General features: G+C 39.1%; 1 protein-coding gene across 5 annotated transcripts in view; it reads right to left on the minus strand.

Moving 5' to 3' along the window:
- The window catches only part of SH3KBP1 (SH3 domain containing kinase binding protein 1), a 219,217-nt gene that overhangs the window by 101,598 nt on the left and 102,201 nt on the right, over window positions 1-15,418 (minus strand). For all 5 annotated transcript variants that reach the window (XM_084505543.1, XM_084505541.1, XM_084505542.1 and 2 more), the window contains one exon: window positions 6,552-6,658. In XM_084505543.1, coding sequence (XP_084361669.1) covers window positions 6,552-6,658 — 107 coding nt within the window. The remainder of the gene's footprint in view (window positions 1-6,551; window positions 6,659-15,418) is intronic.

A 15,418-nucleotide genomic window follows, 5' to 3' on the forward strand; every position in this document is an offset into this window, starting at 1 on the left:
GAGAAACACTCTCCATAAAGAAGCCCCCCCTTTGGGACTGAAAGGGAAATTTAATCTACAAAATATTGAAGCAACTCTCAAATGTTCTTCCAATATCATTTGGATAATTTCATTTTTACATTATCAATGAAGAAAGAATATTTGTACTATCTTTTTAATTGAGTTGCTCATTCAGTAGACCGTGTTTGATGTAAGCACTTTTTTTGGAAACTATAAAAGAGAAATACACATAAAAATCATTCAAAATAAACTGTTTTACTTTATTAGAAAATGAGTGCTTAATCAAATTGTGTTTGTTATAGCTACTGCTACTTATGAATAATAATAATCACATAAAGAACAAACAATGAAATGTTCAAGAGAAATACTGTGGAAGAGGACATATAGGAAAATAACACAGAATTATACGCATGGGACATTCAGACATGCAACAAGAAGTACTCAAAGGGTACACATATGTTAGGACATTTAGCTTCTTAGAAATCAACAAAAATATCTTGAAATCAGCCTATTTCCACATTTAAAGTACAAAAAAAGGATATAATATGACAGCAGTTCAAGCCTTCAGGCAAACATAATAGTTCTATTTCGAACTGTGAAAGCAGTTTTATTCTACAGCTGTAATGCAACCAAAGAAAACAGAAGTGTTTCAGTAGGTCACTGGGACTCCAAGATTAAGTTATTCCAAAAGTGAGGAAATGTTACTACTTGAGGTTTTCTCTTCATAGCCAATACAGCCATCTCAAACACCCCCCTCTAAAGAAAGAAACATCAGAGGGTGCATCAGCCTGACCTGCAGTGCAATGTTTTGTTTTGTTTTGTTTTTTGTTACAAGCCTTCATCACCCTTTCAGGGAACTCGGTACCCGTCCACAATGGAATAACCAAGAAGAGCTGGAAATGTTGAGGCCAACCAGAAATGTTGAGGCCAACTATCAGCATTTGCTTGCTGGCGTATCTAGGAATGGTACAGTGGTTTGCTTACACCTGGCTATATAATTACTAGGGTAAGTTGTTAAATGATTAAAATGTTCAGCTCCTCAAGCATGTTTCCAATAAACTTCTGTATTTGCTTGTTCCACAAGCTTTTCTACAACCTTCAACTTTGCCCATTAGGGTTTAGCACTGCTAATAGATGACTTATGGCTCAGCTAGTACAAGCAAGGAAGGAGGCTTTGAGTCAGGAAAACTTTCAGGGGGGGAGAAAGTCTCCCTGGATAAGAACAGTCTTTCTGTGCTGTTAAAACTAAAATACAGTCCCAGGAATAAAAGCAGTGCCAGACACAGGCAACAGGAAGGAGAGAGGCCCAAGGTCAACAAAATTTCCTTTGCTTAGAGAAAAGTAGAGCACAAAAAGCAAAGAAAAAATCTTTCCTTATTTCATAAGTCCTAAAGGGAAGATCTTGAGGTTGAAGGACACAAGCATACGTGTGCTGAAAGGAAATTAAAAATAAATAATAAAAAAAAAATCAAGAGGTGAAAAAACATATCATACTCAAAGCCAATGGGAAAAGATACTTTGGAAACAAGACCTAAGTTGAATGTGGTGCCTACAGTGCCACTTGATGGCTTGTTCTGAGACTGCATCCAGCACCAGTCATAGCCATGAGATGCTGACCAGCCTCTGGGGTTCTGCTATAGCACAGCTACAAGCTATTTGACAATTCTGGTGCAGATCGGAAGAATTAAATCTACACAAGTACTTTGTGTAATGGATTCCACTCTGCCTCTGAGATATTTTTCAATGTCAAAATGCTTTGTGTGTTTTGTTGGTTTTTTTTTGTTTGTTTATTTGATTGATTGATGATCATTTTCTAACTAAGAAACTGAGGGACAGAGAAAGCAGTCACAGAGAACTGAAGTGACCCTAATATAGAGTTATAGGTATTTGCGCTCTTAGGCCCACAGAAGACCTGCCTACCACATGAACTGCCCAGAGAAGCAGTAGCCATGAAAGTCCTTGCAAACAACCTGTTGGCAGAGGTTGAGGAAAAACACCTTACAACAAGATTTCACAAAACAGTAACCAAGAGACCTGAAACGCCAGCATCAACTCCCAGCTGCTTTCTTGCATTATTATACAGTTCCGAAATTGTGGTGCAGACTGTCTCCTGTCACTAATAAAAAATGTCCCCCTTTCAACTCTCCAGTTGTCAAAATACATTAACTGTAGGGAGAGTCCAGCTCAATCCCCAGTGTTCATCTTGTTCTTGGAAATGGGATGAACCACTTTATATCATTTCAACAAAAAAAAAAAGCCCATCCACAACCTTGCCCAAAAGGAGCGCTAGATTTGTAAAAAGTCTTAATTTTTATATTTTCAAATGAGTTTTTAATAGGATTTTATCATGTAATATATGGTGCTGTTAATTAAAAGTCAAAGAATAAGCTCAGTGGTATTACAGCCCATCTCAGCCAAAGGCTTATTTGTGAGTTTAACTGTATGCACTACACATTGCCAAAAAGCAGGATGAGGCCACAAGGTATATAGTAGTACAATGACAGAATAATCCCAAATGCCAGCAGGCTCAGCACTGTTGAATGACATGCCAAATGTCCTTACTCTGATGCTACAGGTTAATTGTCTGGTATGCTGTGGAAGTCTAAGGGTAAAAGATGACTGGGATTCAGATATCTGCATTTAATAAGACAATTAGTTCCAGTTGTATTTTGGGACAACTGTAATTAGAGTTATAACTAATGAACTAGGAAAATGAATAACAAGCAAAAAGCTATCAATCACATATTAAATGTGAACATAAACAATAATGAAAATGCTTCTCTTGTTAGTTTCAAACGCATTTTTAATTTAAATCTCTAATTAATGTCTCATGGGTAGCAGTCTGCACTAATGGAAACCTCTAGTTTAACAACAACCATTTTTATCTATTGTTATGACTATTTGATCTTATTATAATTAATTTCTATTTAGAAAATAGGAAGGAACTGTGAACATAGAGCCTCCAAGAATATCTCTCTGATGACATTATAAACCCTGAAAGCAAAATTCACACTGTTTTTTCAGCAATTCAAATACCCTCAAAGAATTATTAAATTATTTGCTTAGAAAACTAGAATACCACCACACTTGTTGTTGTTCTAATCCACTGTGCAAACCCAACCCACTTCTAATACAACAGGAATTTCCAATAGTATCTACGACTACCACAGACATGAAAGCCCTTTCTAAAAGTATCTTATCTGTTGGCACCAGGACGAATGACCATTGGGAGCTTAAGATGCCACTACACCTCTGGTGTTTCATAGCACCCTGAAGCCACGTTGGAAGAAAGACAGGCATCCTCATGCTCAGCATGTCACCATGGGGTATGACTGTAACCCATCTTCACCGGGGGTCTGCGGAAACACACTTGGCACTAAGGGAGGCAGCTGAGAAGCAGACTTGCATTCCTTTCTGCCAACCCTCTTCTGGAAGCAGTAACTTTCAAGGGGAAGAAGAGAGAAAGGGGAGAAAGGAAGTAGGAATAAACTCCCACTGCTAGGTCTGAAGACCTGACTTTGCTAAGGGATCTCCGTTCCAAAAACCACACACACTAACTGCTAAAATTTCTTTCATCATCCCATTTGTAACAAATGTCTGAGCACAATCCTTCTCTTTAAAGATGAAGCCAAATTAGCACAGCACTCAGTACAGGAACCAGCTTTTCGGGGAAACTCTAATGGGTTGTCAACCAGAAGTGACACTTTAAACACATCTTTTGCTAAATGACTGCATGAAGATACACAGACACTATTTTGATTTAAAAAATATTTGTTTTTGTTTGCCATAAGTCAGGAATTTATTTATTTCCAAATAAACAGAAATCCACAGAGACTTGAGAAGACTAATCTAAGTCAATTAAAAAACAATTAATTCAACTGATACAACTTTCTTATGAGAACACAGCATGGTTTGTGCCCTTGGAAAACACCTTCAGTCATTTTCACAACTCAAGCAGCTTTTTTTTTTTTTTTTAAAAAAAAAAAAGGCCTTCATATCATACATTTGTCATTTGAAATAAGTAGCTTTGAATTGTGACAAACACTGTGAATCATATTTCAACACAATGATCTTTTTATGCAGCATTATCTACAAGCAGAAGGCTAAACAATGAGGTAAGTACACTGGTTTGTGCAACTTAGAATCACAGAATCATTTAGGCTGGAAAAACCTCTCAGATCATCAAGTCCGACCATTAACCTAGCACTGCCAACTCTACCACTAAACCACATTGCTAAGCACAATGTCTACACTTTCTACATCAAATACAGTTCCTTTTTCAAGAGAAAAATTTTGCTGTACTTTCTCAAGGAATTAACACTACTATGGCAAGGGCAAAAGAAGAAGTAATAACAGCAAGTGCTCAACATCTGCTGTTCAATATCAACCACGATAGAAAAATCACATAATACATCTTCAGGTGGTAAGAACTTTTTCTCCAAATTCCTTTCTTTTCCCTCTTCCACTGGCTGATCTAGTTTTACCCAGAAGAGCCAGACAATGTCGTGGATTGTACAAACACAGTAGATGATGCCTAAGGCAAAGATTATGTTTCAGAAGCTGACAGAGCAGGGTATTTCCTAAGGTCAGAGTGGGCACAGCCTCACCTATGTCAGCTATTCTTCAGAATTCACTTACGGCCAGCACTTCAAACTAGCCACAAACCCTCCTCAGCACTACAGAAAAATTATTTCCAGTATGGTGTTCTGTAGAACTGTCTAACAAAGAAGCAGCCCTAGACAATATATTTTCTGAAACCTCAGAATCAGCAAGTTGTCAATGCTTTCTTCAACAGTAGCGATTCAAGGCACGACCAGAAGTTTAAGACTGCCAAAACTGCAAAAAGCAATCCAAGTGGGTTTCATATAACATGCCCTTAGTTATGAGTGCACACATGCAAGTAGGGAAAGGTTTCACTTTCACAGTTCCACACCTTTTGGTTTTAATGCAAACACTTTCAGTTTCGTTTGGATCTAAACAAATCCATTATTTCTAGCTAAGTTGGTCAAATTTATAAGAATACAAGAGATGCATTTCATGCAAGAAATCTAGTGCCTCATCTAAATTATTTAACCATTTGATTCATTAGGTAGAAATAATTCTTAGGTTGGAGATGAGGAAGTGGTTTTTATTCCGTTACTTTACTCTTGAAAGACATGAGAGTGTCTTTTAAGTAGGGCAACTGACGGAAGATACTTGTGTGGCCATGTGAGGTCAAATGTGCTTCAAATTGCATAACAAAAATGTTTCACGTGCTGCCAAGAAGTGCATTATAACATGGAGTTTACATTGTCTTCAAAAAGTTGCTCTTAGGTATCTTACTGTCTTGAGATCCTACACTGCAATCCCTCCTCACAGACAGAATAAGGTTAAAGTGACACATCCTGTCTTGTTCCAGGAGAACAGTGTATTCAGCTGGTGTGTGTAGCTAGGTTAAAGGGAAAAAAAAACAATCACCCAACTTCTTACAGTCAGATTTGATAACTTAGTCTCTCATAATAAAATACTGGATGTCATCAAGACTGCAGCAGAACTTACATTCTTTCAGAACTTGTTTCCTAAGTGATAAATGGAGGAAAAATAAAACTAATCATGTATCCTTGACAAGAAAACAAGTATTAGCTTATCAGCTGCTGAGTCACAGGAAAAAAATCCTACAAATATATGATACCAGTTGAAACACACCCTTCACTGGATGCTTGAGCAGACTGAGCTCTTATATCTTTTTAAGGCTAAGTAAGTAACGACTACATTATTTTAAATGCAATCTACTTAAAGGCTTCATGTTAGCATTTCCAGTTTTGGTTCTCATGCTATTCAGGTCAACAACAAAGTTCTAAAGTCTCTAACGGAACAAAAATGAAGAATTAACAACATTCCTTGATCCTGCAACAAGATTCACCCACGTAAAGCATCTTTCTGGATCTCTGTCTTAACTTTCATAATTTGTTCCTAGTCCCTCTTAGGGACGTACACTCCTTTTCCACATCCACTTCCACTCAGAATAAGTACATCTCAAGTCTCTAAATAATTTGTTTTGTTGTTTTTGTTTTTTAACTGATTACACTGAACCAAAATTATTCAAATTTGCAGGCAAAGATGACAAAAGGTGAATGCCATGGCTGAACTCCAGAGGACTTCAAGTAAATCTCTTAAATGCGTTAAACTCAGTAAAGGTAATTCTTCTCTGTGTCTGGCTCACTAAAATTAAGAAGAGCCTTTTCTGCTATCATTTTTGATGTTAAAGATACAAACTCAATAGCACAAACTCTGAGCATTTTCACTGCACTGAACTCAGAAGCAACAGCTGATTGAGTAAAAGCAGCAGAACTGCTACAGAGAAAAAAAAAAACAAAACTTTCAAAACCCATAAGCAAACAACCACATCCCCTCACCCTCAAACAGTAACCCAAAACAGATACGTAAGTGTGCCAGAGAAGAAAAACATCTGTTTTACATCGTGTCTTTAAAACACATCATATCTAAGAGCTTAGCATGCATAAGATATGCCAGAACTGCGTGCATGTATATTCCATTAAAAATCTGCTTACCTCTCCCACAACTTCAATGATGTCACCAACTTTTAATTCCAGTTCGTCTTCATTTTGAGGCAAATAACTGAAAGCCACCTGACATCTTCTTCGTCTGTTTCTCTCTCCTGGTGAAAATGAAGGAAAGGAAGAAATTGTAAAATTAAAACAAAATCCCATACCAAACATAAGCCATGCAAAATGATTAAAGATGAAGATTTATTTCAACTGTTTTTATAATCTGATGCACTTAATATCATGCATCATCTGGGTGAAAACAAGTTGTGGCGATTTTTTTCCTATCTGTGATATTATTTAACAGTGAAAACTTAAACAATATACATTTATACATACATATGTATGTATGTATGCATTTGTATTTATATACACACATTTTGAAATTGTAAATTGTGTATTTATGCACTAATATTAGATTAAGAAAACACAAGGAAAACTCATCCCAAACTCCCCTCTTCCCCAACAAAGCTCGGTGTGTGACTGGATTAGTCTGGTGAAGGTGGGCTAATGCTGATAATCAACCAGCCACTGGAAACGCTGTTATCAGCTGTTATCAGCCAGCTTTCTCTCCAGCTCCGACGTCCAGACTCCCCTGGGAAGCTGGTATGAGGGTGCATCTTTGGATGCATGACTGCAGAGAGGCTTGAATTCACAGCCTGGCAGTGGTTCTGTGATTTATGCACATGTACAAACATGCTAGTTCTCTTAACAGTTGAACATGCCCAATACACCCCAATGTAATTGAACACACACTGTCCTAGAATGGCCTTAAGACTGACATTAAATTACAAATGGATCTCATGGTTAGTCTGTTATTTCCCTTGGAACAACATTTCTTGATAATACTACTCCAGGGAAAATGGGTAATAACAAGTTACAGAACTTTTTTTTTTTTTTTTTTTAGTCTATTAATAAAAAACAGAGAAAGAAGGGAGAAGGGAAGCCACTGAATTTGGCTTTCTAGTGCATTATGACAGTATTTTTCACACCCACTGCAATTTTTCCTGAGTGGCAGCTTTTTGAATGATAAAATTAATAGCTTAATGCAATGTAACCAAACTCACTCAAATTGGCTTTTTTTCTCCACCTACAGATTACTGATCATTCTTCACCATCTAAACTAAAGTGGTCCTAAATTGACAACTTTACAGAGCCACATTCAAAATAACTTAAATATAATAAATACCTTCCATACCGAGAGCTTATTTGATAGTGCAAAAGTAAGAGGGCGGCTATTTCTCCTGAAGACAACATTCCCCCTATGATTTCTAACGTTGAGTAGGGATTGTTGCCTGATGTGACAGATGTCAGTCGCCACGCTATTTAATAATCAATACCGCGTGACTCTTGGAGAATATTTTTGAGTTCACTACGAGTGAAAAATTAACAGTTCTGGAGGTTAATAACAGAATTGCACAAATCCATCCCATTTTTATTTATTTATTTATTTTATTACTGCTACAGTAAATCTCGAGAAAGTCAACATTTATCTGTTAGCCTCCTGGTTGTCTCATTTCTCACCCTCTCTTCCTGAATCTTTCTTTAAAGAAATACCTAAGTGGAGCGTAGCAAGAGGCAGAAGTACCAACCAGTTCCTTTGGTCTAATGCAAGACATAAGAGACCCAGCAGCAAACCCTCTTGGGTTTAAGCAGAAGATGCTGCTGGGCCCCATGTACCTGCTGACGTTTGGAGCACTTGAGCAGTGCAGGAAATGGGTGAGGAGCTCTCCAGCAAAGAGGTACCTGTTTTTTCTTATATTAAAGCAACACGGGTAACACAGCAGTATGAGTTTCTAAGAAAACAGAGCTGATAGGAAAAGAGGTCAGAGTGAATAAGCAGTGCAGATACAAAACTGTTAGTAAAGGAAAAATCCTTTTTTTCAAATGCGAATGTTTTCCCTTCAAGGCTTACTGTATTCCCACCCCAGCATCACATATTTTTTGTTTGTTTCTTAACTAGCACAAAGTCTCCAAAGGCAGCATGCTGAGGAATCACAAAGCAAAACAACAACAAAAAAACAAGACAGAAAAAATGAAGTCTTGGTCTTCTTTTGGTATTTTCTCTTCTGCTGATATTGCCATTTACTGCAGAGTATTATTACAGTTGAAGCCTAACTGTTGATCATCTGAGATCTAAATGATGCACTGTGACCTTAAAATGTAAGGAATTTGGCTAATCAACATCAATTTAATTTGAAACCATATAGAGAAGTAATTCTGCAATGAAGATTGTAGATACTCTCTAATCTTATCCATTTTTTTTCTGACTTGTAAACTCACAAAGATTTTTCATTTTTCTACATACTTAAGCATACATGTAAGTTGAGTTCCTTGGCAGTGAAAGGTTGTTGAGTAGTGAGAAGGCAGGAAATAAACCCAGGACTTTAAAAATTGGAAAAGGTGTGCTGCAAAGTCATCAACAGGTTTTGAAAGGCTCGAAAGAAGAAGAAGAAAACAAACAAACAAACAAACAAAAAAAGAGCAGTGAACTTTTACTGCCCCACACATAGCAATTTGTGGCAAGTAACCTGCTGCAGGCAACAGCATACCGTGCTCTTCCTGCTGGTTGCAGTTCTAGACTTTTTAATTTCCTGTAGCTGTGGCCCAACATCAAAAGTGTTTTGAAGGTAAAATGTCTATGAACTGCAGGATGGGAACTTAGTGAGCTAAACTGTATTTGGACCAGGCTACCATGCAGAAATAACATCACTCACCCTTGTGAAAAACATCAGCTCCCACTTATACAGTGATAATAAACCTTGAAGGAAAAACATTCGCATGCCTAGTTTGTGTGGTCTTTTCTTAAAATAAATCATACAGAAAAATTTGCTGTGCACGTACCAGCAACAGCAAAGCATATTGCATGTGAAGCAATGGCACCAAGAGCTCGACAACTCCTGCAAAGTGTGCGGGACTTTGCCCTGCTCCTTGTAAAGGCAGCGTTAAAGCCACTGAACCCTTAAAAAGCGTGGGCAGGTCTACCAAGGGAGCACAGATGGACCTTGTGTGCACTGCGAAAGGTGCAATGTCATGATGCATTTCAAGAGCAGTGCTGGCTGCCTGCCTTGTTCGCAGCTGCCCATTGCCAGCTCCCCGCTCACCCCACCTGTGGCTGAGGTTCCCTCTGCCCTGAGCAGTGATCGGCTTCAGTAGTTGCTCCCCAGAGTTTCACACAGAGCAAAACTTGGTAGTTTAGCACGGTAAACAACAGACTTAGTTAAACCAGCTCCTTTTTGTCTCTATTTGAAGGTTCACCCCTCTCAGCAGAGCTTTCCCTGAGATGGATGGCTGAATCTGAGCCCATCCCCGAGGAGCAGAGAGAGCCTAATATCTCCAGAGGGTATTCTGTGTCATTGTAAAATAGACAACTAAAATACATCAGATGAATGACTCTCTGGAGGTACATTTTTCTATCGCTGTGATTAGACGAGACTTCATTTTGAACTTTAAAATGTCTAAATCTAGGTCAAAAGGAACGAACATGCATTTAAAGACTAAGAGGAAAAAAAAACACCTTTGAAGGAACAGATCTAATTTGCTTCAAAGTGGTGTTTGATCAGATTATAGAAATGGTGTGGTTGCCTGTGATAGCAGGAGACTAGGCCTTGATCCAAAGGGGTTTCCTCCAGTCGTGCAAATGCAAGAGACAAGGATTTATAGACACTGAAGGAACACCCCAGCATCAGCAATGAAGACAAAAGAGACAATGGCAAAGCACTGTCATTCAATACCTACCTTCCTGAGGCTCACCAAAAGCCAAGCCAATGCTACACAAGAAGTCATGCTGGGACTTAGACCCTGCCATCAGACACAGGAATTGTCACCGACTGACAGTGTGGGATTTGATGACATGTGCAACAGCAGCAGGGTAGACTGGAAGCAAACTACTTACAAATAAACTGGGAATTTCCAATCCAAACTACCTTTTTAATTCTAAAACCTTTGTTATGGAACATATTTACGCATGTGTGAATAGCTTATACAGTGGTTTCTGCAGAGCTTACTATTCAGTGATGCCAATGTCTTTGTACCCTGTGCTCTTAGTGTGTCACCATGTGGTGAACGTCACTAACAGAAGGTCCATCAACTGCACAAACCCCTTTTCTTCCATCACAAGAGAACAAGTTCAGCAACCTGTTTTGTAACGGCATGACTATTCTATAAAAAAAGCTAAAAACTACACTCCCCAAAGATGCTTCCCAGAACAGCCCCCTGAAGTGAATGCCTATACCTCTCCCTGCTGACAGAACATACACCTACATGGTTTGCAGTGTCTTCAAAACCAAGCCACAACATTTGGTGATAGGATCTGAGAAAAGACACAAATTGACATCATTGTGGCTCAGACAAACAAGCCAACACAATTGTTCCTGTATCTCCTTTTATTTTAAAGGAGTGTTGCTATGGAAATGCATGGGTTAGGTCGGGGACGGAGAGGCCTGAGTTGAGCATTGCAGCGTGAGGAGCCTGAAGACATTTCCCCCACACCTAAAGAGAGAAGCTATTTCAAACATCACAGCCAGAGCACATCACAGCTCCTGCAGACCAACACGCTCCTCTCTGCCCTGGGCTTGCTGGGCAGGCTTCGGGGACCCACCGAAGGAGATTGAGACCCACTGGGCCATCAGTCAAGTAGGTGCAAAGTGACTGAACTCTGTAAAACTGCTTGAGAAAGAAGTTCCTTTCTGGCAGGTCTATTCTGAGGAAAATGACAAATTGGAGGACGTTTCCTGCCTTCAGATTTCCCTGCATGCAGCAGAATCTGCCCATCAGTTGCACTTCCCATCCCCTTCCAGCTTTCAAAGCTGGGGGGGAACTGGTTCAGAGCACAGCAACTTCTGGTTAGACACCCTGGGCTGTGATCTGACTCAGCCAGAAACCAGTTCTAAATTTAATGTGCAAGAAGACAAAAGGCTACTATAGGACAACTACGAGGAGACGTATACACTTTTAGGCTGCCTGTTACCAATTTTGACAGTACTGACGGAGTTTTGGTATAGCTATTTTGGACTGCCAGACTAGATTGTTGCTGCGTGACCTTTTTTTTTTTGTTGTTGTTGTAAAACCACTGAATTGTGTATATTAAAACACAAATGTTAAGAAAAAGGCTAAGCTACAAGCTTACTTCTGGGGAAAACTCTCCTTCAAAGCAGTACCCTCCATAGTTGTTTTTGAGAAACAGAAGCATCTAAACGCAATTAAGAGCAAACAGCTAGTATAAAAAATGTATATAATATATAAATCTTTTCTAAGTATACAGAAGACAGTGTTAAGAGACTTCAAAGTCCTGCTCACACTCAATGCAAACGTGGATTTTGTCACTATCTTCCACAACACAAGGACTTCACTTATACCTACCAGTAGAACTACAATTCTGATTTGAAAAGGCACTACCAGAATTGCCAAGTTCCAACTTCAATTATTTCCTGGAGGATTTTGGCAGTGTTTTTCTGACCTGGGATGTGACATGTCAATTCCAATTCTCTCATCACCCACATGCTGTTAGAAGGGTGAGTGCTTTTGGCTGGGCGACAAAAAATCCTGATTGAGGACTGTTCCCTGTCTAGCCGAAAACAGAAGTAAGCTGTGTGTGAATATTTTAAGAGGGATTTTTTGTTTGTTTGTTTATTTGGTTTGTTTCAATTTGTGAAACCATTATGCTGGAGAAAACTGCAAGGAGGGGTGAGAGAGAGGAGAAGGAGTATCTTAGATGCTCCTGGTCCTCTACCAAACGTGTTATGTAAAACTGCTGTGTTTTTGTACAAGCAGATGAACTGGAAAGTGCCCTGCTTTGATGTGTGCAGCTGAATCGTGGAGATTGCAGGACTCCATTAAACACATTTGAGCTACAACACAATGTGCCGTCACTGTTAGTAATATATGACTATGAGTGTGTTAATATTTTACTGCTGTTGAGGAGTAGGTTTCCTCTTGCTGGACTCTGCAGCAGTACGTCAGGTTCCAGCCATCTGATGCTTCTTTGAATTTTATGGCCAGAATTTGTTTGTAAGGAACCTGAAAGTCTGGAAGACACATTTTTGTTATGCCATTATGTTTTAATCCACAGTCAGAAGAATAGTGAACATGGTATCGTTCAATAAATTCATTCTTCTGTTAAGAACATGCAGCAATGCTCAGATTTTACATCACGTATGAGACTTTCCCATAACAGCAGTAATTACTGGAAGTGACTTAGAGCAGCAGTGTAGCACCAGTGGTCATACGCTATTAGGAGAAAACCATTAATTAGCTGAGAAGTGGAGCGCTCCAGTATGCCACAGTAGGAGCCAGGCTTGTGCATCTGCCAGGCAGAACTGAAATATCTGCAAAGCCAAGATCATTATTTAAGTCTAACCTGAAGCAGAAGCAAATGCTATAAAATTAACTGTAAACAAACTCAAAAGACAGCTGCACAATTTAACCATAAAAAATCTATACCACCAAAAAAAAATTTTTTTTCTGAGTCTGAAACACACTAAATGTATACAAAAGGCATAGAAATTTCTGTAAGTGTAATATCAAGAATGAAGTCAAACCATCATGCCACCCATACCAGAAAATGAAACAAAGCAAGTCCAAGTTCCAACAGGAACACTTGGTCTTGCCACACAGCCTGCATTTTTTATATCTCTTTTAGGGGGAAAGTGTAAACACTGTATTAAACTACACATTACCTTAACCACATGCAGAAGTGAAAACACGCGTGTTCATTCAAGCTACTAGTTCTAGGAGTTGCATTTTTTAAGCTTCGTATTCTAAACAACCATTTTGGATCAGCGTTACAGGTGAAACACTCCATCACAAGATGAAAATTGGAAGTTGGTGACAGGGTTTTGAAAGGGATTTTAAAACTGCAGTTTAAAAGCAGTTATGCAGTCCTGATAAAGACTGGACAAGCTTGCTCAGCTTCTCACCACTTCCAAAACCAACTATTCCAACAGCTGGAAGAGATGCAGAAACAACCATCAGCAGCAAGTGCTGCCTTTACAACAGCTTTTGTTGAACAAGCTATTCTCAACAGTAAAAATGTGTCCCTCTCAGTTAGTGTCTTTCACGAGCAGTGAAGTCCAAGGAGCACCAAGTATTCCTGTCCTCAGTCCAAGGCATATTTCAACAGGGTGACTTGCCCCAGTCATCCATCTCTCTGGGACTTAGTCCACAGCCACAAGCAGTAGGTGCCAGTCGTGGCACTAGGACTCCCCATCATCTCTTACGCAATTAGCAACCATCAGACATGAGAAGGCCTAACACAGGGTCTTACACTTGTCTTTGTATTTGGTTTCTTTTCTCGTACTCAGAAAATTTGCACAGATAAATTACAGAAAGAGATTGTTATACTGGTTAGCATATAATTCACATGAAACAACTGTATAAGGAGCTTCAAAAATACTGTACACAACAGATATCTGAATCAATAACTTAGCTTTTCTAAACAGCAAGAAGAGACACACAGACCTGAAATATTCTTTCTTGGATGGCAAATAACATTTTAAAATGCCAGAAGAGAAACAGCATGAGATTTGCAACTGGCCCATAAGAGCCATTTTCTTTTTCTATTCTCATTGCATGGATCTTATGCTGTCATTGGATAATCCCACAATATTATCTCCTCAGCCACATTTTGCGATCCAGTTGATTTTTCTTAAAGAACACCAATAACTGTGCATGTTCATTTTTAGCTACCAGACTATCAGTGCTTTTTGACAGGTCCTCAACTTCTGTAATGACATTACAGAACAAGCCTTACTCTGACCTCTGCTACACTGGTTTCAGGTAATCCTCTTTTATCAAGGGCTAAAAACCCATCATCAGGATTTAATGTGCACTCCAACAGGTAACAGCGCACACTAAACAAATGACTCAGAAATGATGGAATGATTCAACAAATACAGCAACTGATTTTCTGGTTGCTGCACTCATGAGAGCTATTACAAAATGACCATCTGCAATAAAACACCACTTAACGAAACCCAGACATCTCTTTCACATTGGGCGCTTAGAACATCAGTCAGATTTTTAATCTAGAATCTCATTTTCCTCTAGAATATTTATACAATTTACATATTTGTTTTGAAGCCATTAGAGCGATAAAGTTAAATTAAAAAAAAAAATCATAAATACACAGACAGAGAGGAATACTTCACCTTCCTGTCCAGTGGTATTCCTGAAGTCTAGGAAATTATATTTAATTTGCCTTGGTACACAAGACCACACAAATCCTAAATTCTAGGAAGCCTACATGTGAAACTAGGACATGTCTTGGTAAACTGGGAAAATGACTTGCCTGGTCCAATGAAATGGGTCTGATTCTGCAACTCTTACATGGGGACAAGTCCTCACTTGGGCAGAAGCACTCCCATGTGTGTCTGCCAGGGCAATTCGGCCGTGACATTCTCAACACCTAGTGGAGAACAGCGCTGCTCCCTGAGCAGGGAACATGGACCAGCTCAGCAGGCGAGGTTACACAACTCTCTGTCCTTCAGCTTGGCTAAAAGAAGAACACACCAGGAGGAGCCCTAAATTGCACTCCTCGTGTTATGATTTGTTATTATTTCTCAGCTAAAAGTGTGAAAACGCTATAATCCAAAATAACCTGCTGTTTTAAAAGGCACGTTATGCTGTGCTTTGCTATTTGAGGATTGCCCAGGTGCCTGGGAGTAGGAATTCATGAGACCGATAAATAAATATGATAAATCAAAATAAATCAATCACTCTTGCTGTTGCTAGCCAAGTGAAGCCCAGAATCTGCCCAATGAGAGCTGAGCAGAAAGTCGGTTTCCCAAAAGGCATGAAATTGAAAAGTAACATTCACTGTTCCACGACATCCTTGAAAATGAACAGTGCTACAGCATCCCCACCAGATACTTCTC

The sequence above is a fragment of the Aythya ferina genome (genome assembly GCF_964211825.1).
Source record: "Aythya ferina genome assembly, chromosome: 1".
Classification (NCBI taxonomy): Eukaryota; Metazoa; Chordata; class Aves; order Anseriformes; family Anatidae; genus Aythya; species Aythya ferina.